Source organism: Candoia aspera, chromosome 4 (genome assembly GCF_035149785.1).
Source record: "Candoia aspera isolate rCanAsp1 chromosome 4, rCanAsp1.hap2, whole genome shotgun sequence".
NCBI classification, from domain to species: Eukaryota; Metazoa; Chordata; class Lepidosauria; order Squamata; family Boidae; genus Candoia; species Candoia aspera.
Genome location: NC_086156.1, coordinates 111,614,020 through 111,635,707, shown reverse-complemented (window position 1 = coordinate 111,635,707; position 21,688 = coordinate 111,614,020). Strand labels below are relative to the sequence as shown.

The window sequence follows — 21,688 nt, the reverse complement described above, 5'->3', positions numbered from 1 at the left end:
CTGCTGGAGACTGCTGTGTTGTGGCCTCCTCATGAGGAGCAACTGTCTGGATCAGTTGCTGGAATGGGTGGCATCCATGTATACCAGTTCCAGTACTTACTACTCGGACAAAGTGAAGGGACGCTTCACCATCTCCAGGGACAACTCCAAAAGCCAAGTCTATCTGCAAATGAACAGCCTGAAGCCAGAGGACTCGGCAGTCTATTACTGTGCGAGGGACACAGTGAGAGGAAGTGAGTCTGAAGCCTGGCAAAAACCTTCCCTTCCTCAGTTCAGCTCTGCAAGTCAGCTCAGCCCCAGAAGGCTGGATTTTCCCAGGAGACTTGAGAGGGACCTGAGAAAGCTACCTGAGTGCCAAGAGGAACAAAGAGCAAAGAGCTGATCTTGGCCTGGTCATTCTGGGATCTGTTTTCCATTTGGATAGGAAGAAAATGGCAAATCTCAGCACCCTCCTGAAAGACAGCAAAGGGAAATTGTTCTCAAGTTCTGCTCTCAAAAAGTATCAGGAAATACAGAATTGATTCAGTAATTAGAACTCTTCATTCTTTTATTGGTTTTGAAATTCAACCCTCATTTACTCTTTCTTGAGATGCAGATCTTCCCCTCTCCCTCTTTATGTGCATTTGTTTCTGTGTCTATATATCTTCTCTCCCTCTCCATAGATGTACTACATATATGTACACACACAGACACACACACATCAACGCATACAGAAACATATAGGCATTTGAAAGTTTAAATACATTTACAATCATTTTCCTCTGATAGCAGTCAAAATGTAGTAATAAAATAAGGATGCTGCAAGGCCTGCCAGAGTCTGACACCAAGGAAGGGGGCAGAAGTCAGAAAACAAGGCCTAAAAACATCAGGCCAAGGGTAGCCTAAATGCGGTCGTGTTATAATACTTAGAATAGCAAAGGAACGTAGCTCGGGGGTTTCAAGTCAGTTCCAGGGAAAGTCATGTTCTAGGTGGTTTAGGAAAATTGCCTCCCCACCTGCCGTCCTCCCCAGTAAGTTCCGGGTGGGAGAAAGGCTGGAATCGCTCAGCCTCTTTGCTCGAAAGGGAAATTAAATGGAAAATAAATATTGAAATAACTCCTATGGTCTCACCTTGTAGTTTTCGATCTGTGATTTATGAAAACCAACACCAGAACCTCCACATCGGAATGCTAGGTTTTTATTTATAAAATGTAACCTTGCTCTATATCTTAGGTAAGAATTATTCAACATACCTGTCTTGACACCTATTAGGAATTTCCCAAAATTTTAAGAAAATCCATATTATGTGAATGGATAGTGTATCTCCTTTATTCAAAATTATATATAAATTTAGGGATGATAGAAGATTGTCCCTTAGTTTTCATGCATTTCTTGCATTCCAACTGGGAGAAGGCAAAGTGATTTGTAAAATGTTCCTTCCCTTTGTGAACATTTACAACATACATTAGAAACGTTTTTATACAATTTTGCATATTTTTGTTGGGTAAGTTTCCATCTGTAGATAATTTTGTACAAGTTTTTCAATAAATGATAACACAAAGTAAATTTTAAATGCTTTGTCCACATCGTTTCCCAGTTATCTAAAAAAATGTTATATCCAAAATTTCTTGCCCAATTAATCATACACTCTTTGACCTGTTCATCTCCTTGATTTAATTATAACAACATTTTCTACATCTTTGTCATAATATGCTCATTATTTATATATAACTTTTTTTTGATCTATGTTTTTTCTTTTTTAAATTTATATATTTTTTTATCTCATTTAAATCGTTCATTTAACTGCATATATGTGAACCAATGACACCGGTGTCCTTCTCCTTCTATTTCTTCCCTTGTTTTTAGCCTAGGTGTATCTCGTTCATATTCGATCAGATCTTTATATCTTAACCATTTTATCTTATCATCTAAACTTTCCCTCCTTGCAGAAGCTTCTCATGGCGATATCCACATTGGTATGTTTGGTAATAATCTACTGTTATATTTATCCCAAACCCTCAATAATACTTTTCTAATAGTACCATTTCTCAATTCTTTGTTCATTTTTGTTTTTTTCATTCCAAATAGATGCAGCCACCCACATCTGAGTTCATGTCCCTCTCGCTGTAGAAGGTTTGGATTTTCTAACGTTAACCATTCTCTTATCCACAGAAAGCAACAGGCTTCAAAGTACAATTTAAGATCTGGTAACCCCAACCCTCCTCTTTCTTTAGCATCTTGTAATAATTTAAATTGACTGCCCTTCTTTTTCCTTGCCAAATAAAAATTGAGATATCTTTTTGCCATACTTTAAATTTATTTCATTAATTAGAGTTGGTAATGTTTGGAAAAGAAATAGAATCTTCGGTAATACATCCATTTTGATTACGGATATCTTTCCGAGCAAAGATCGTTGTAATTTTCGCCACCTTTCCATATCAATTTTTATTTCCTTCCAAATTTTCCCATGATTCTTTTGAAATAATATTTATATTATTTGTTGATGATATTACTCCTAAGTATCTAATCTTTTTTTCTATTGTAAAACCTGAATTAGTTATTAAAGTTTCTTGTTGTTTTTGAGTCATGTTTGTCATGCACTGCCTACCGCAGAGTAAAACACTGACGCTGATTCATATGAGAGCAGGTTCAGGTTTATTTCTTACGTAGTATCAGTAGCGAAAAAAGCTGAGAGTGAGGAGAGCACGCCGGTGCGGGGTTTAAATACCCCGCGCCGGTCAGCGCCCCCTCACCCTGGGTTACGTCATCCCCCCTTTGTCCTGCATGCTGTCTTGCCGGTAGGTGAAGGGTTGCGAGGCCCCAGTGGGTGCCCCGGGATCACCCATCATCGGTTTCCTCATTCAGCCGGTGATTGCTGTCAGCTGGGCGATCTCCGTTGCGCTTGTGCTAACAGCTTGGGTGTGCCTCGCGATCCGCTTAGCCTTTGTCTTTTCTTCTTTCTCCTTTGTGAGCTGATGGCTGCTTCCTCCGGCTAGAGTCTGTGGCTGTTGTTGTGCGTGCATGCTTATCTTGAGCCCCTTCCTCTGCTTCCTCGTTATTGTCATGTGTACCATTGTGCTGATGTCTTCAGCTCAACGGCACTCATGACAACTGCCCCCTGATGTAAACCATGAGAAGAGGCATCTACTTTACTTTCCCAGGAAATTCTTGCTTTCAAAAATGGTAATTAGGGCTGAGAGGAAATGAAGGATCTCGAGGAGAGAGCAAAAAAATGTTGAAGTGTTAGTCTATGACTGTTTGCATTTTCTGTGGATGGGGGATTCTTAGTTTTTCTCGGAAACAAAGGGCAAGTCACTCATGCCCTAGTCAACCCTTAGCCTGACTCACACAACCCATTCTATGTGGGGCTATAATTACACATCTCCATCTCAGGTGAAGTAAGCGATGCCGTGACCGCCCTCTCTCGGTGCCTGGGTGTGTGGGAGCCGGGATGGGAAACAACTGAACCCTGGTAAGACAGAGTGGCTGTCGGTTAATAGCTCCTCTGTATCCAGAAATTTGCCTTCTCCATTTCTGGATGTGGTCACACTGCACCAGACAGAACAGGTCTGGAATCTGGGGTTCCTCCTGGACTCACGACTCCTGCTCAAAGAGCCAGTGGCTTTTGTGGCCAGGAGGGCCTGTGCTCAACTTCACCTTGTGCATCAGTTGCGCCCTTTCCTGGATCGAGAGGCCTTTTTAACAGTCAGTCATGTCCTGTAGTATAGACTATCACAATGCACTCTACATGAGGCTAAACTGGAAGAGTGTCTGGAAGCTACAGCTTGTCCAAAATGCCGCCACTTGGGCAATTCCTTTTGCCCCAACATCGGCACACATAACACCTTTGCTGTGCAAGCTGCACTGGGTACCAGTCTGCTTCCTGGTCCAATTCAAGGTGTTGCTTCTTACTTTTAAAGCCCTACATGGCATGGGTCCGAACTACCTGAGGTACTGTCTCATCCCCATCATATTGACCCGTCCCACCCAGTCATGCAGAGTGGTCCTGTTGTGGACCCTGTCTGCAAGAGAATTGCATCTGGCAGGGTCCAGGAAGTGGGCCTTATGTGCAGTTACTCCTGTCCTTTGGAACATTATCCCCCCAGAGGTGAGACAGGCCCCCTTGCTCCTGGACTTCCATAAAAAACTAAAAACCTGGTTCTGCCAGCATGTCTGGAGCAGGAAGGGGAATAGCCATTTGTGGGGATGGCTGGTGCCCTAGAATGGCCCTTTATACTAATGGACCGAGATACAATCTTTAGCCATCTGGATTTTATTACATTTTATATTTTTATTATTTTTATTCATATTTATTCTATTTATAATGGTATTGAATTTTAAACATCTGTCATAAACCGCCCAGAGTCCCTCCTTTGGGGGGAGATGGCTGGTGACAAAATTCGATCAATCAATAAATAAACTTTCCAGTCCTATGAAAAAGTGAATGTGTGAGGAACGTGAGGTCAGATATCTCAACAGAAAGAATCTTTGCTACAATCCGCTTTAGATATAAGAAAGGTAGTTTACTAAGAGGCAATGACTTGGAGTCCGCCAACCCCTCCTTAAGTCCACTGTGATTTCCTGCCTCTCGTTTGAAATTGAACCTTTACGACTTCTGCCATTTTACGATCCAGCTCTCCAGCTGCATTCAGTTACCAGGCAAGTCAACAGCCCAAACAACCCATTGGCATTTCCGTTGTCATGGCTGGCGCCATCTCTGTTCTTCAGGCCACAAAGGACTCGTCTCCCCTCCCTCCTATGCAACCCATGAGAGGGGGGAAGTAGCAGAACCTGTTCCTGGGATCCAACCCTGAAAAACCTGGAAGAACAGAACTGAACCGGGGAGACTTTATTCATATCCTTTTTAGCATGAAAAAGGAAATAATATCTTAACCTTTTGGGGGGTGGCGGGTGCGGGGATACTATGCAATACTTGTGACCAGCAGATTGTAAATTAGGAAGGAAGGGAATTCTTCATTTCTTGCTCTAATTTACCAGACCAATAGTGACCTTAGAAAAAAGAATTCAGGCTTAAATGGACTTTGGCCCATAAAGAAAAGCAATTTCCTTTAGCCCTTACCTCCTCTCACTTATCAATGCAAATTTGTGTTCCAGAAGCAATTCAGGAAGCGTTTCTGAGTAAAGGAAAGTCCCCTGTTGGCCTCAGATAGACTTTCGTGTGTTACGTCTCTTGTGAAACCGAATAGTTGGGTCTCCAGAAGTCACACAGGGAAAATCAAGAAATAATTGCAGAAAAAACATTATCTCAGAGGACTGAGAAAGATGAAGGGATCACTTTGCATTCTCCAAACTGGAAAGAATAGATATTTGCAAATTGATGGACAGGAGATGGAAAAAGAGTCACTTTCCATTCACATTATAGTTTTCTTGGAAACAATTTTGTTATTATGGGCAAATCGTTACAGATTGAAAATTTTAAGTCTTACTAAACAGGACAAAGGATAGAGTTACATTTGAGGAAATAAAACTCTCGCTTTGCCATGTGGAATTGGTCAGTCCTACTTTTCCTCAGTCACGCACTGAAACCGAGAGGTCCACAAAATAAGGCCATCAGATTTATTTCATTTCCCCCCCCCCCCATTCAATCTCACTGTTAAGGAAAGAGGCGGAAGGACTCCAGTCTTCCCCACACCCTGAAGTTAGTGGGGAGGACTCCAGGTCAAGGCATCCCTGCGTTGATAGGTGGTGGCAGCAGGACCAACCAGGCTTCTACTCCAAGGCAGGAAGGCAGTCCTAAATATAAAGACCCAGAGGACTTTTGGGAGAGGAGGTTTGAAACTGGGAAAGTTTGACTCTCTTGGCTCTGCCCAGCTGAGGGGAGAGAGCTTCTGGATCAAGGGAATTGGAACGTGGAATGAATGAGAAAAAAACAACACGTAGAAAAGAATTGAACTGGGGAGAGTTGGTGATATGGAGAACCAAAGGGGACTGAACTGCAAAATAAGTGAAGGAAGAATTGTAGGTAATCACCTTTCTACCTCAAATTAAATTTAAACTTTTTAAAAACTGCCTAGTTCTTGCTACTGCCCTGAATATTCCTTGGTCTCCCCTACAAAATGGCTAACCAGCATCCGTACTGATAATTCCAAGTCCAGGTCTGTGTTCCCACTTGCTATGATGGACAGGAATCTGCTTCTTCTCAGTCCTAATACACACAATCAACCTTCTGTGACTGAATCAACTTGGCTCAGAGGAAGAGAACGTTTTTGCCAGGCTTCAGTCTCACTTCCTCTCACTGTGTCTCCTTCACACTAATAGACTGCTGTGTCCTCTGTCTTCAGGCTGTTCATTTGCAGATACAACTGGCTGCGGGAATCGTCCCTGGAGATGGTGAACTGTCCCTTGACTTTGTCTGAATAATTAAATGGAGATGACGATGTACCTATCCATGCAACCCATTCCAGTCCTTTCCCTGGAGCCTGTCGCATCCAGCTCATGTAGTAGCTGCTGAAGTCAAATCCGGAGGCTTGGCAGGGGAGAGGGAGGGACTCTCCAGGCCTTCTCATGTCCCCTCCAGACTCCACCAACTGGGCCTCTGACAGGACACCTAAAATTAAAGATATTTTAATGAGTTCTCCTGTATACAAGTATTAAGATGGAAAGGACCTGAATACGATAGAAACAATTACCTTTGAGGACTGCTAGGAAGGACACCAAGTTCAGCCACAGCATCATTTTTGCTCCCTCTAATGATTGGAGGGGAATTGATAGGTGAGGATTTGGGAGACTGCAAGAACTTTGTGTTGGTGGGTGTAGAATGAAAAGAGACACCCTGGGGCTCCTTTAAAGAGGAAATTCTGGCCTGATTTACATATGGCTCAGCATAAAAGAGCCCCTCAGGGCCATGAGGTATAGATGACTTTCAACACACCTTTCTCATACAGGACATAGGAGAAAGGGCAGTTTAGACTGGAATAATTAAAGCAAATCTGAGAACATCCTCTATTCAGCTAAGGGTTTTAAGGTGATAGGAAGAAATCATGCCCTGAAATTTCCTTAAATAGCCACGTTAAAGCCCGGACATGGAAAGGATGGCATATTGGAGATCAGGATGTATGTTCCACCGTGGTTCCCTTGACTACGTTCTTTCGAAGAAACCCAAATTAAGTGATTGCAGACCAAGCCATAAGGCCCAGTTTGTAAGCCACAGTTGAATTTTACATAAACATAGAAGTCTGAAAGTTGGAAATAATAAAAAAAAATGAATGTATTGGAAGCCTGTAGGGTCTTCCGGATTAGTTTGGTTTTTTACTCGGCAATTCTATGGATTACATACTGTATATGGGAGGGATGGGGGGGAGGGGTCGGTTCTCATTTTGTATGGTCTTTTTATGGGTTATTAGCTGCCCAGAGTTGATTCATACAAATACTAATAAAAATGCCTCTCCTACACTTAATCCTTGGACTGAGAAACACAAATAAATGATTTTGCATTTTCCAAACAATTCAGTTTGTTCTATATTTAGCAAAACACATCTGTTCTCAACTTGGATGTGGGTTCATGGTGAGGAATGTAATCTCTTGGGATGTTAAATTTCTTTGAATTGCCTTCAGTGGTCTCTCAGGAAAATGAGAGTAAAAGTAATGATGCCTCCGAAGTGAGACAAGGCCTGTAGACCCTTCCTTTGTTCCCCTCCCCCACCCCCACCCCCAACCCACACATATGCAAAGCAATTCCGTGTGGCAACACTGCCCCCTGGTGGAAAACCTGAGGAGGGGAGGCATCTCCATAACTTCCCCAGGAGATTCTTGCACTAAGAAATGGTATATTTTTTTTTTTCATTTCTCAGAAGAAATGAAAGAGCTCCAGGGAACTTAAGTCAGTCTAGGGAGTAACCCAAAGTTGCCCTCTTGTTATATGATAGGAAATTCCTTTTGATTGGTTATTCTATGAAATACTGTATTATCCTGAGATCATGTATTCTTATTTTTTCTCCTAAATATCATGAAATCATGTAAAAACGAGTTGGGAAGGACCATCTCAGTCATCTAGTACAAACCATCCCTACCTGGTGGGGAGCCAGACCCTCTCTGCAGACCTCCAACCAAAAGAGGCTTGTCTAGCCAGATTAAAGAAGGTCCCCCTCGTTCTTCCCTCGCCGTCGTTTTACTCCAGGCAGACCGGGTTGGAAGGGCTTACCATTGCTCAAAATCTGCTCTATACCGGTTTTCTATTCTCTCTGATAGGAGAATAATTCTTCTTCCCTCTTGTGCTTCTTCTACCATTCATTTTCAAGAGATTTTGCTAAATATGAGACTTAGAGGAAAACATAATTTTATCCTGTTTATATTTTTCTTTATTTCTTCAAACTGTATTCCACTTTTTCTACAAAAATTCCATCTCTAAATTCACAGGACCACTTTTGGCCATTTCCTATCCTTAAATTAAAGCAGAAGCTGTCACTGAATATACAGTCCTCAGGATAAAAGAGGCATTCAGTGCATTGACCATCCACCTTTCCTTGAAGGTATATTTCACACAGGAGAGAGGAAAGAGGAGAGCAGAGGAGAGCAGAGGAGAGGAGAGGAGAGGGGAGGAGAATTATCCCTTAATTTACAAATGTCTTTGGATAAAGTGTCACTCTCTCCATTCACATGACAGATTTCTTTGAAACTCTTTTGAAATTATGGGCAAGTTCTTTCAGAAAAACCTATAATGTCAGGACATGAGAAATAAAAGACGTAATGGTTTATGTGTCATTTAAGTTCTTGACACTAAGATTGGCAAGCACCCAACAAGAATTATTTAATGGCTTCTTAAGAGACAGAGAGGGAGGGCCTAGGTGATTTCAAAAGAAAAAGGATGGGAGATTTTTCTATAAATATGGAGTGCCAATAAAACTACACTTTTTATTTTTATTCATTTATATTTCAGCTTTCATCATCACCCATCTCACTTAAACAGCATCTCTCGGCATTTTACTATAAAAGTTCACATGATGTAGACTAAGTGTCATGCGCTGCCTACCTCCGAATAATACTCAGACGCTGATTCTGTGGAACAGGCTCTGATTTATTCGCAGTGCAGGTACAGTATAGGAAAAAAGCTGAGAGTGACAGGAGCGCGCCGGTGTGGGGTTTAAATACCCCGCGCCGGTCAGCGCCTCCTCACTCGCGGTTACGTCACCCCCCTTTGTCCAACACGTTGTCCTGCCGGTAGGTGAGAGGTTGCGAGGCCCCGCTGGCGTTCTGGGATCGCCCATCATCGGTTTCTCTATTACTCCGGTGATTGCTGTCAGCTGGGTGATCTCCGTTGCGTTAGCGCTAACAGCTTGGGTGTGCCTCGCGATCCGTTTAGCCATTGTTTCTTGTCCTTCAGTCTTTGTGAGTTGATGGCTACTTATCTTGAGCCCCTTCCCGTTTCCTTGTTATTGTCATGTGTGCCATTGCGCTGATGTCTTCAGCTCAACGGCACTCATGACATACTGCCCCCTGTCTGAGTAGTGCCCCCCCCCCGGTTTTCCGGTTTTTACCAGGAGAGCTGTCAAAATGGTTTTTTTTTTTTTTTTTTTTGAAATTCCCGCCGGAGTATTTTTCGCCCCTCCCTTTGCTCCGCCCTCTACCACGTGCCTTCCCAGGGTGTGTTCTTAGTGCGCATGCCCAGGTCACCCCCTGGCGTGCACATGCTCTGGCCACACCCTGAGTTTGGCTCAGTTCGACGAGGAGAGAGGCGTGGCTGGTCGGGTGCTTATCAGCTCCAGGTAGGGCCCTTCTTTTTTATTCAAAGTGCGTCGCCTTTGTTATGTGTGCTCCTGGGCGTTGCCCCCAGGATGCCCTGTTGACTTGCTTGCCACTCCCCCGTGGGCCCGGGGCGGGGGGAGGGTGCTGGCGACCGCTTGTTACTGCCTCGTGGGCCCGGGGTGTGGGGGGGTGAGTCCCGGGGGGGGGAGGTCCACCCAAGTCGTGGGCTTGGAGGGGCCCTTTCCCTTGGGGCACGGTAGGCGGGGGGGACGCGGGGGAGGGGTTTTGCAGGTGACGGCTTGCTAGCCTTGGTTTTGGCTTGTCAGGGTATGCCCGGTGAAATGCCCGGGTCAGGTCGGGCGCGTTAACGTTGTGCGCCGCCACCCATTCTGGGTGGGGGAAGTGTTTCCACCTGACCAAATAGTGTAAAGTTCCCCGTTGCCTGCGAGAGTCGAGTATGTCCCTTACGTCAAAGTGATGTTGCCCGTCGATCATCACCGGTGAGGGCTGTGGCGTGCTTGGGTGCCATCGAGAGGTGGTTGCCGGTTTCAGGAGGCTGGTGTGGAACACCGGGTGGAGTCTCCGTAGGTTGTGTGGCAGGTCCAAGCATATTGCCACCGGGTTCACTATCTGCGTGACTCGGAACGGCCCGATGTACTTAGGCCCCAGTTTTTTCGAGGGTTGGGGTGACTTTAGGAATTTGGTGGATAGGTAGACCATATCCCCCGCCTGGAACGTCGGTTGTTGGCGCCGGTGCTTGTCGGCCTGCTCTTTGTAGGCCACCTGTGCATCCTTCAGCGCTGCCGTGATTATTGGCCATGATTCCGCAATCTTCCGTCCCCAGTCGCTAGCGTCCACCTGTGGTTCCGGGGGTTGTGGTAGCTCCGGTATGGGGACGAAGTCGTGTCCCGAGACTACCTCGAATGGAGTTTTCCCCGTGCTCGTGTGGACGGCGTTGTTGTATGCGACTTCGGCGAACGGGAGCAGTTCAGCCCAGTCGTCTTGATGATAGTTAGTATATGAGCGTATGAATTGCTCTAGGGTGGCATTGAGGACCTCTGTGGCTCCGTCCGTCTGGGGGTGCCAGGCAGTGGATAGGGCCTGTTGGGTCCCCGTCAGCTTTAGGAAGGCCCGCCAGAATTTAGAGGTGAACTGTGTGCCCCTGTCGGTCACCACACGTGCGGGACATCCGTGTAACCTGTACACGTGGATGAGGAAGAGTTTGGCTAGTTGTTGTGCGGACGGGACCGACGTGCAGGGGATGAAGTGGGCCTGTTTCGAGAAGTAATCCTTCACCACCCAAATGGCCGTTTTCTTCTGGCTGGGTGGGAGGTCCACTATGAAATCCATAGAGATTTCCTCCCATGGGCGGGAGGGTTCCGCCACCCGCGGGTTTGCCTGGTGCCTGTTTGGCTCTAGCGCACGTTGGGCAGGACGCTACGTATGCTTTCACGTCTTGTCTTAGCGCAGGCCACCAGAATTGACGCCTTGTTAGGTGTAGGGTCTTGAGGAACCCAAAGTGTCCCGCTTGCTTGGCGTCGTGTGACCTATGCAAGATCGCTTGGCGTTGCGAGTCCGGGACATAGATTCTGCCTTCCCCCCATGCCAGGTCCTGTGCCATCGTTACCTTGTCGGGGTTTGCCAGGAACCAGGGTTCAGTTTTGAGGGCGGCGGCGAGGTCCGTGCGTATTCCCCCTGGTAGTTGCGGTTGGCTTCGTCTGGTCACCGGTTGTCCCGCCGTCGGTTGCGCCGTAGCGTCGAGCTGCCTCCGAGTGCCGCTTCGGGTGGTCACGGCCATCCCCAGTTGCGAGGTGGATAGGACCGTCCCAATGGTGTCTGGGGCGGGCTCTTCGTCTTGGGGCAGTCGGGAGAGGGCGTCGGCCAGGAAGTTCTTTTTGCCCGGCATGAACTTCAGCTGGAAGTTGAAGCGGCTGAAGAATTGGGCCCATCGGACCTGTTTTGGGCTAAGGCGTCTGGGCGTTCGGAGGGCCTCGAGGTTCCGGTGGTCGGTCCAGACCTCGAATGGTTGGGTGGCTCCCTCGAGTAGGTGTCGCCATGTTTCTAGCGCCGATTTTACCGCGAAGGCTTCTTTCTCCCAGACGTGCCATCGCCTTTCTGTCTCGGAAAATTTCCTCGACAGGTAGGCGCATGGTTTCAGGAGTCCCGTGGGGTCCTTTTGGAGTAGGATGGACCCCGGGGAGAAGTCTGAGGCATTGGCTTGGACCACGAACGGCCGTTCTGGGTCCGGGTGCGCGAGGATTGGCTCCGTGGTGAACAGCGCTTTCAGTTTGTTGAATGCGGTCTGGCACGCGGGAGTCCAATTCAATACTGTGCCCGGGTTCTTGGCGCATCGGGTGTCCCCCACCCCTTTGGTTTTGAGGAGGTCCGTTAGGGGGAGGGCTATCTCTGCGAACCCCCGGGCGAATGACCTGTAAAAATTTGCGAAGCCGAGGAAGCTCTGGAGTTGGCGTCTGTTGTGGGGGCGTTCCCAGTTCAGCACCGCCTGGACTTTTGCGGGGTCCATTTCTATGCCGTCTCCGGAGATTCGGTACCCCAGGTAGTATAGGCGCGCTTTATGAAATTCGCACTTTGTAGGTTTGGCATAGAGCTGCGCCCTGCTGAGCTTGTCGAGGACTTGCCTGACTAGGGTCACATGTTCCTTGTGCGTTTTAGTGTAGATAAGGACGTCGTCTATGTAGACAAGGACCCCTTTGAACAGGTGTTCATGCAGTACCTCATTGATGAGCTGCATAAACACCCCGGGGGCCCCCGTGAGTCCGAACGGCAGCACTTTGTACTGGAAGGCGCCTAGGGGGCAGTTGAACGCAGTCTTCCATTCGTCCCCCTCCCTGATTCAGATGCGATAGTACGCCTCGCGAAGGTCCAATTTGGAAAAGACTTTGCCCGTGGACAGGTGGGCGAGCATGTCTTTCACCAGGGGTAAGGGGTATTTGTTGGACAGGGAAGCCGCATTTAGGCCCCGGTAGTCGGTGCAGAGCCGTAGGGTGCCGTCTTTCTTCTCCCGGAATAAGACGGGGGCTCCGACCGGTGAGCATGCTGGCTCTATGAATCCCCTCTCTAGGTTTTTATCGATGAACTCCCGGAGGGTTGCCATCTCCTTCGGGGTCATCGAGTAGATCTTCGGTCTAGGTAAGGGGACGTCGGGCAGCAGGTCGATCCGGCAATCCGTCTTGCGGTGGGGGGGTAGTTGGTCAGCTTCCGCCTCTCCGAAGACCTCGGAGAAGTCGGCGTATTGTTCCGGTAGGTCTGCTGTGGTAGCGGCGTTGTCCTGTGTAGTCGCCTCTGCTCGTCCCACAGTGGGGTTGGTTCTGCCCGCTGGAACTGGTGCCCGATACTCGCGGTCGCCAAATGTGAAGGTGCGGGTCTCCCAGTTGATGCACGGGTTGTTTGTTGCGAGCCATGGCATTCCCAGGACTGCAATGGGCCGTCCGATGTGGGTGACGACGAACGATGTGCGTTCGGTGTGAGTGCCCATTTGCAGGGTGACCGGCTCGGTTTGCATCGTAGCTGGTTTCCCTCCCACTGTAGAGCCGTCCAGCTGGTGGAATGCCAATGGCGTGGGGAGGGGGAAGCAGCGGAGGTCGAGTTTGGCGACTAAGTCGGGGTGGATGAGGTTTTTTGAGCACCCCGAGTCCACTAGTGTCGTGGCCGTGGTGGCTCCGTTGCTGGCAGAGAGTTTAATTGCCGCCATTATCACGGAGCTTTCGCCGTTCCGTCGAGGTGGTCCGCGCTGCTGTCCCACCGCCTGCCTCGCAACGCGTTTCAGGGCAGGCGGGGAGCTTTTCCCGCCGGCTGGTCTGAGTCTACGTTGTCCTCTTCCCCCCAGTAGGCGTCCCAGCCTTCCTCTGGTGTCGCTGTGGCTCCGGTCATTCGGCGGTGAGGGGGCAGCACCGGGTTAGGTGGTTTGGGGCTAGTTTTCGGGGTGGGTTTAGGCGCACTGGTCGGCGGTCGGTTGGCGAAGCAATCCGCCGTCTTGTGCCCTAGTTTTCCACACTTCCCGCAGGGCTCCCGATTAAATTTCTTCTTTGGGTATGTGGGGCCGGCCGTCCCCACGTGTGGTGCGGGTACCTTTTTGCAGGTGTAGTTCGTGTCTTCCGTAGTTGTCATGAGGAAGGTGCGGTGCGCGTGTTCGGCTTTCCCCACGAGGTGGATCCACCCGTGTAGAGTTTCTGGGTCGTTGCGGTAGAGGGCCCATTGAAGTACGTCGCGGTTGAGCCCCCTTTTGAACATTTCCAGCAGGGTGGTCTCGGACCAGTCGTTGACCTTCCCCGCGAGGGCTTTGAACTCGAGGGCGTAGTCTGGGACAGTGCGTGTGCCCTGTTTAAGTCTTTGGAGTGCGCTTTTCGCCCTCACTTTGGCTAGTGGGTCTTCGAAGTAGTTTTTCATCTCATTGATGAAGGCGGGGAAGTTGGCGAGGGCGGGGGAGCTGGACTCGTACAGTTGGACGTACCAGTCCGCCGCCCGGTCTTGTAATTTGATTGCCACAGCAGCGATCTTGTCCGCTTCGGAGTCGTAGGAGTGTCCGTGCCTCCCCATGAACTCCCTGGCGTTCGTGATAAAGAACGACAGTTTCGCGGGGTTCCCATCAAAGAAGATGGGGAAGTCCTTTGGGGCCCGGGCGTTTTGTACGGCCCTTCCTCTCGCTTCCCGGCCTGTGGTGTCATCCGCCTGGGCCGTCTGTTGACCTTCATTTGGCCCGTGGGGGTTCGGCGCTTCGCTCGGGGTGGGGACCTGTGCGGGGACGTCGTTGGGCGGCGCGGGGGGCATGAGCGACTGAAGCATGGTCCGGAGTTCCTTCAGTTGGGTCTCCATGGCCGCGAGTCTAGCCCGTGCGTCCTCGTCCACGATCCGCGCCGCCGCTGGGGCCGGTTCCGTCGGTGTGTCGGCGGGGGTGGGTTGCCGGTGGGGTTCAGTCTCTCCCGGCCGTTGGTCCGCTTCCTCCGCCATCTGCTGGGTTGCTCCATCATCCTCCTCCGTGCTTACCGCCGTTGGGCTGTCGCTCCACGCCCGTTGCTGGGGTGCGATGTGGGGCGCGGGGTTCTCCGCTGGTTTCGGGAGGTATGTTGCTCCCTCCCGTGGTCGGGTTGCCTCCGTCGCCATCTCCCCTTGGGGTTGGAGCTGAGGCTCGGGTTGGGTCGAGTGGGCGTCCATGGCTCCGGGAGTCCGCGGTGCCTCTGGCCTCGGTCGGTCCTCCTCTGCTTCTTGCCGTGCGGCTCGCCCTCCTTGTCCGCGACGCGCCGGCCTCATCTTCCTGGTCTTCTCGCCGTCTACTCCTCCCGCGGCTCGTTGTCGTCCGGTGGGGCTCGGCGAGGCTGAGTTTATGACTCTCAGCTTATGTCATGCGCTGCCTACCTCCAAATAATACTCAGATGCTGATTCTGTGGAACAGGCTCTGATTTATTCGCAGTGCAGGTACAGTATAGGAAAAAAGCTGAGAGTGACAGGAGCGCGCCAGTGCGGGGTTTAAATACCCCGCGCCGGTCAGCGCCTCCTCACTCGCGGTTAAGTCACCCCCCTTTGTCCAACACGTCGTCCTGCCGGTAGGTGAGAGGTTGCGAGGCCCCGCTGGCGTTCCGGGATCGCCCATCATCGGTTTCTCTATTCCTCCGGTGATTGCTGTCAGCTGGGTGATCTCCGTTGCGTTAGCGCTAACAGCTTGGGTGTGCCTCGCGATCCGTTTAGCCATTGTTTCTTGTCCTTCAGTCTTTGTGAGTTGATGGCTACTTATCTTGAGCCCCTTCCCCTGTTTCCTTGTTATTGTCATGTGTGCCATTGCGCTGATGTCTTCAGCTCAACGGCACTCATGACACTAAGCTATTGAGAATGATAAGCATAGCACAATCGTTGAAGGTCCGTACATCACAAAATTCAAGAAATTTGTTTATAACCAACCTTTAGCCAAATGGCTGAGAAAGTTAATCAATCACTTTGCCTTCTCCCAAATGGAATGCAAGAAATGCATGAAAACTGAGGTACAATCCTCTATCATCCCAGAATGTATATATAATTTTGGATAAAGGAGGTACACTATCCATTCACATAATATGGATTTTTTTTAATGAATTTTGAGATTTTGGGCAAGTCCTTATAGGAGTCAGGACAGGAGTGTTGATTTATTTGTACCTCGGATAAAGAGCAGGGCTACATTTGATCAAATAGAAATCTAAATTTGCCATGTGGAAGTTGAGGGGCTGATTTTCCTTCATCACAAATCACAAACTACAGGGTGAAACCATAGGAGTTATTTCAATATTTATTTTCCATTTAATTTCCCTCTTGAGCAAAGAGGCTGAGCAATTCCAATCTTCCCCCCACCTGGAAGTTAGTGGAGGGGATGGCAGGTCGAGGCCTCCCTGGGTGGGGAGGGGGTGGCAGCAGGAACTGCCAGGCAGCGACCAAAGGCTGGAAGAGAGTCCAATCTCAACAGACCCAGGAGGCTTCTGGGAGAGGATCACTGCAATTCCCAAAGTTTTGGTTTCTTGGCTCTTCCCGGCGGTAGTGAGGGAGTGTCAGGATTAAGGGAATTGAATATGTATTAATATAGAATGGATGACAAATGAGCATCATATAGAAACAAATTTAACTGAGGAAAGATGGTGGTATTCAGAGAACCAATTGGGAATGAACTGAAATATTCATCATGGATGAAATGTAGGTAATGAGTCCCTATTTCTACCTCTCAAGAAATTTTAACATTTTTATAAAAAAAAAAAAAAGCTTCTTAATACATCCTCTTGCCCTAATATTTCCTTCTTGTACCTGTCATGGGTTCCTTTTAAACTATCCCCAATTTGATTGCCTCAGGCTCAAAAGATCCCCCCAAAGCAGCAGAACTGATGACATTTGGAGTTTTTGTATTAATTCATTTCATTTCATTCATTCATTTCCTGTCCTGCCTTTATTTTTATTTTATTTTTTTTGTTAATAACTCAAGGCAGCGATTATTCCAAATACTCCCTCCTCCTATTTTCCCTACAACAGCAACCCTGGGAGGCGGGTTGGGCTGAGAGAGAACGACAGGCCCACGGTCACCCAGCTGGCTGTCAGGCCTCAGGCGGGGTGAGAGCTCACAGCCTCCTGGACTCTAGTCCGTTTCCTTAATGACTAGACCAGTCTGGCTCTCCCTGTATGGGGTGGGGTGATGTTTTATTTTAAACAAACAATCAAAACATATCTAAATACAAAAGTGAAACTTACAAATTTCTATGTGAGTGTTCTCCAGGGCTCAAAATGAATATCCTATCTTATATCCTATATTACCAAAGAGACAATATCATAGAGTGTTACCTATTATTACTTTGCTATACTCTATAATATTATTTTTACGCTATACTATTGATTGAATCAACTTGGAGAGTGGCTCTAAAGAAGGGACAGTTTTTGCCGGGCTTCAGACTCACTTCCTCTCACTTAGTCTCCTGCACATTAATAAACTGCCATGTCCTCTGGCTTCAGGCTGCTCATTTGCAGATACAGCTGGCTGTGAGAATTGTCCCTGGAGATGGTGAAACGTCCCTTCACTTTGTCCAAGTAGTAGGTTTCTCCATCATACTTTTCTATTGCAACCCATTCCAGCCCTTTTCCAGGGGCCTGTCTCACCCAGTGCATGTAGGAGCTGCTGAAGTTGAAACCAGAGGCTTGGCAGGAGAGATGGAGGGACTCTCCAGGCCTTCTGACGTCCCCTCCAGACTCCACCAACTGGACCTCAGACTGAATTCCTAAAATAAACAGTTGTTTCAATAAGCTCTCCTGAATTTAAGAATTAAAATGGAAAGAAACTCTGTGTAGATGGAATAATTACCTCTGAGGACTGCTAGTAAAGACACCAAGTTTAGCCACAGGATCATTTTTGTTCCATCTAACAAATGGAGGGTAATTGTCATGAGTACTGATGGTGAGCAGGAGTGGTCCCTATCCAGGGGGGAAAACACATGTGTAGTACTGAGGAGTTAAGCAGCCATTCAAAGAGACATGGATCAGACCCGCCTTAACTTTTGGGGATTATCTGTCTGGGTTTTTCTTACGCTTCTTCAGTATGTTAGGATTTTCTGTCCAATGTAGCAGTAATGAAACACTAGAGACCTTTCCCTTGTCTCAGCATGGTTCCTGACTGTTAGGACATAAATCCCATCAAACTCTTTACTCCAATTGAAAGAGGGAGGAACAAAAAAAAAAAAAAAAAAAGGAAGAGACTTTTGGGAAAATGTCTTCGGAAAACCAGGAAATACGGCAAGCCATCCAACAGCTGGCAGCAGCATTGCAACAGCATCAACAACAAGTAGATCTCCAGATCAACACATTACAAGCAGCCTTCCAAGAATTTAAGCAGCTCTTTGCATCCCAGCCTCTTTTGAAGCATCCTGATCCCACAAAGCAATTCATAATGCATTCAGATGCTTCAGATTTAGCTATCGCTGCTGTGTTATTGCAATATACTAACAGCACAGAGAATACATTGCTCCCTTGGGCATTTTTCTCCCGCACACTCTCACCAGCAGAGAGAAACTGTGATGTTTTTAACAAGGAGTTGCTAGCAATTAAAGCAGCATTTCAAGAGTGGAGGCACTGGCTAGAAGGTGCAACCTTTCCTGTGAAAGTTTGCACCAATCATAAGAATTTACAGCTTCTACAAAACACCAGATCCCTCACCCCAAGCCAAATCAGATGGAGCCAGTTTTTATCCCATTTCAATTTCGTTATTTCTTATGTTCCCAGGGTGCAGAACTGTTTGGCAGATGCCCTGTCTCGATCCATTCAATTAACCCCTGCTACTCACCAGTGGGAGCAGGCCACTATATTACAGCCTCACAACTTTCAGCGGTCTATGAAGGGGAACCAGACAGAGATTTTAGCAGCAGGCAGACAAGCAGAGGACCTATTTACAAGAGTCAGAGCAAAGCAGCAACAGGACCCGTAAGCCAGGGCCAGGATGGATGACCTCCAGAGGGGCCCGCAAGACACTGCCTCCCCATTTAATGTGGAGGCAGGAATCCTCTGGTGTAGCGTGCAATTATCCATTCCCCCCTCATTGAGGGAAGAAGTACTGAGACTTTGACATGACCATCAAACGGCAGGTCATGGAGTTGTTTCCAAATTTCTCCATAGAGCTCTGAGTGACTACTGGTGGCCTAAGATGACTGCAGACATAAAGGGCTACGTGGCTTCTTGTCATACCAGTAGATGAGCCAAGCCTCTCTCAGGGAAGTCCACAGGACTCTTGCAACCCCTACCCAACTCCAGTAGGCCTTGGGATACAATTTCCATGGATTTCTCAAACTGATTTACCCCCGGTCCAGGGGCTAACTTCCATACTAGTGGTGGTGGAACTTTTCACTAAAATGGCACATTTTATTCCTTCCAAGGGCCTCCCATCTGCGCAAGCCACAGCACAGTTGTTTATGGATCATGTTTTTGTTGCAGATGCTGGGAAAGCCTTTAGCCCAGGAGAGGTCAAAAAAGTCACACACCAAGCATTTCTATAAAAATTATTTACAGAAAGCAAAAACAAAAGCAAAAACATATTTAAAGGACTTAGCTCTCATTGAGAGCTACCTGGCTTGCTACATGCCGGCAGAGAGAAAAAAAAGAAGTGAGAAGACAAGTCCGGGCAGGTCCTCCCCCCAGGCTATTTTGCATGAAGCACGTGAGAGGAGACAATCACTTGCAACCTTTTCACCCAGCCAAATGATTAGGTATAAAAGTAGCTTAATCTGTTAGTAGGGAAACCTTAACACTCCCCTTTTTACACTACAGATTAAGATGCAAACCAATCTTCTCTGACTTTATATGTCTTTCCATTCACATTACCATTATCTCCCCTTTGGTTTAACAGAAAGTTACCATTTTTCTTCCTGTGTTTTTCCAAACCTAGGTAATTGGTCACAACTCCAAGGCTTTTTAATATGAAATGGCTTTTTATGCAGGCTTCAAAATCAAGCCTTTGTTTTTCTGTTGATGTGAATAGCAGCAAATCATCAACATAAATGCACAGATACATACAGCCTTGTTTGTCGTCCTTCATATATACACAGGGATCTGCTTTTCCTTTTTCAAAACCAAAATTCTGCAGTTTTTCATCTACTTTTTGGTTCCAGGATCTAGCAGCTTGTTTTAACCCATAGACTGACTTCTGCAGTTCACAGACTAGATTCTCCCCTTTTTCATAGCCAGGGGGTTGCTGCATGTATAATCTGTGGTCTAAATCACCATAAAGAAATGCAGTTTGAATGTCATAGTGGTTAACTGACATTCCCTTGAGTGCAGCAACTTTTAACAGTAATCTAATTGATTCACCTTTAGTAACTGGTGCAAAAGTCTTGTCAAAGTCTAAATCTTTCCTTTGAGTGAACCCTTTTGCAACCAACCTTGCTTTATATTTTTGGATTTTGCCATCAGCATCCCTTTTCAGTTTGAAAACCCACCTACAACCCAGACAGCGTTCATTGGGAGGTAGATTTACCAGTTTCCATGTTTTATTTTCTTTCAAGGATGCTAATTCCTGTTGCATGGCAGAATGCCAATTTTGTGCAATCTCAGGTGGTAAAGCATTCACTTGTTCTAAAGACTCAGGTTCTGTGAATATGTGAAAAGCCTTTACTGTTTCAGCCTGAAAACATGATGGAGGAACACCTTTATTACTCCTCTGAGATCTGCGAGGTAATACAGGGCTTAAATTTTGACTCCTATCACTTTCCTGAGAAGCATCTATCTCATCAGACAGATCTTCAATTTGCTTTTCTGGTTTAATGTCCTCATCAGGCAAAAGATCACCATCAGCAAGTCCTTGCTGTTCTCTTGTGGTGGTCAGTTCAACTGGAGAGCTAGAATTTAATCTCCCCCAGTTTTGTTCAGCAAAAGAAGCGCTTTTGCTAATTAATTTCTCTCCCATTATGAACCTGTAGCTCCTCTGGCTTTGTTCATAGCCAACAAAGATGGCTTTCTTTGTTGTGGGGCCTCCTTTCCTTCTCTGCTGTTTTGGAATGTGAACCCACGCAGTGCTACCAAACACTCTAAGATGGCTTACCTTTGGTTTCACACCATAAAACAAATGGAATGGAGTGTCCTGAATCATAGAGTTATACAACCTGTTCTGTACATAACAAGCAGTCGATAAAGCTTCTCCCCAGAACTTAAAACATAATCGTGAATCTTTTAACATGCATTCCATCGCATTTTGCAAGGTTCTGCCCTTTCTTTCAGCAACACCATTTTGCTGAGGGGTGTACGGGTTAGAAAGAATTTGTTCTATCCCCTTTTCCACTAGGAACCTTCTGAATTTGTGAGAAAGGTATTCTCCTCCTCTATCACATTGGAGTGCAGATACAGGCCTAGGGAATTTTCCATTTGCCCATGTCACAAAACTTTTAAATTTCTCAAATGCCTCATCTTTATGTTTTAAGATGTAGATAAATGTGTATCTTGAGAAATCATCAATGATGGTCATTGCATACCTTGCTTGTCCAAGACTTGGAGCAAAAGGACCAATAATATCAGTGTACAATTTCCAAAGGTCTAGTTGTAACTCTGTCACTGTGCTTACTCACAGGAGCTTTCAGTGTTTTGCATTCTTTGCAAACTACACAATCTAAGTATTTGTCACAGGGTTTTATCTTTAGGTCAGCACACAGCTGTGGCATTTGTGCTATATACTTGAAATTAGCATGACCAAATCTCCTGTGCATCAGGTGTACACATTGGTCATGATATGGTGTGTTGCCAACTGCAGCCTTGCAGCTTGGCTTCCTTGCATTTTGCACAATGTACAAGGAGTCTTTTAACATACCAGTAGCACACAATTTCCCATTTTTACGTATCTCACAACCATTTTTCTTAAATGTTATGATATACCCTGTTGCAGCCAATTGTGCCACAGATAAAAGGTTTGATTGTAAATTTGGCACATACAACACACCTTTTACAGTTTCTCCTAAGCAGGATAAATACAAGTCACCTTGTCCCATAATTTTGGTCACAGACCCATCAGCCA

The 21,688-nt window shown here is 47.0% G+C and overlaps 1 gene segment (V, D, J or C); it reads right to left on the bottom strand.

Moving 5' to 3' along the window:
• LOC134497121 (immunoglobulin heavy variable 3-21-like) overlaps nucleotides 1-6,719 on the bottom strand; it is a 132,850-nt gene extending 126,131 nt beyond the window's left edge. Inside the window, 1 exon segment of the V gene segment in view lies at nucleotides 6,630-6,719. Within this exon segment, the coding sequence occupies nucleotides 6,630-6,675 (46 nt within the window).
• Between the last annotated feature and the right edge of the window lie 14,969 nt (nucleotides 6,720-21,688).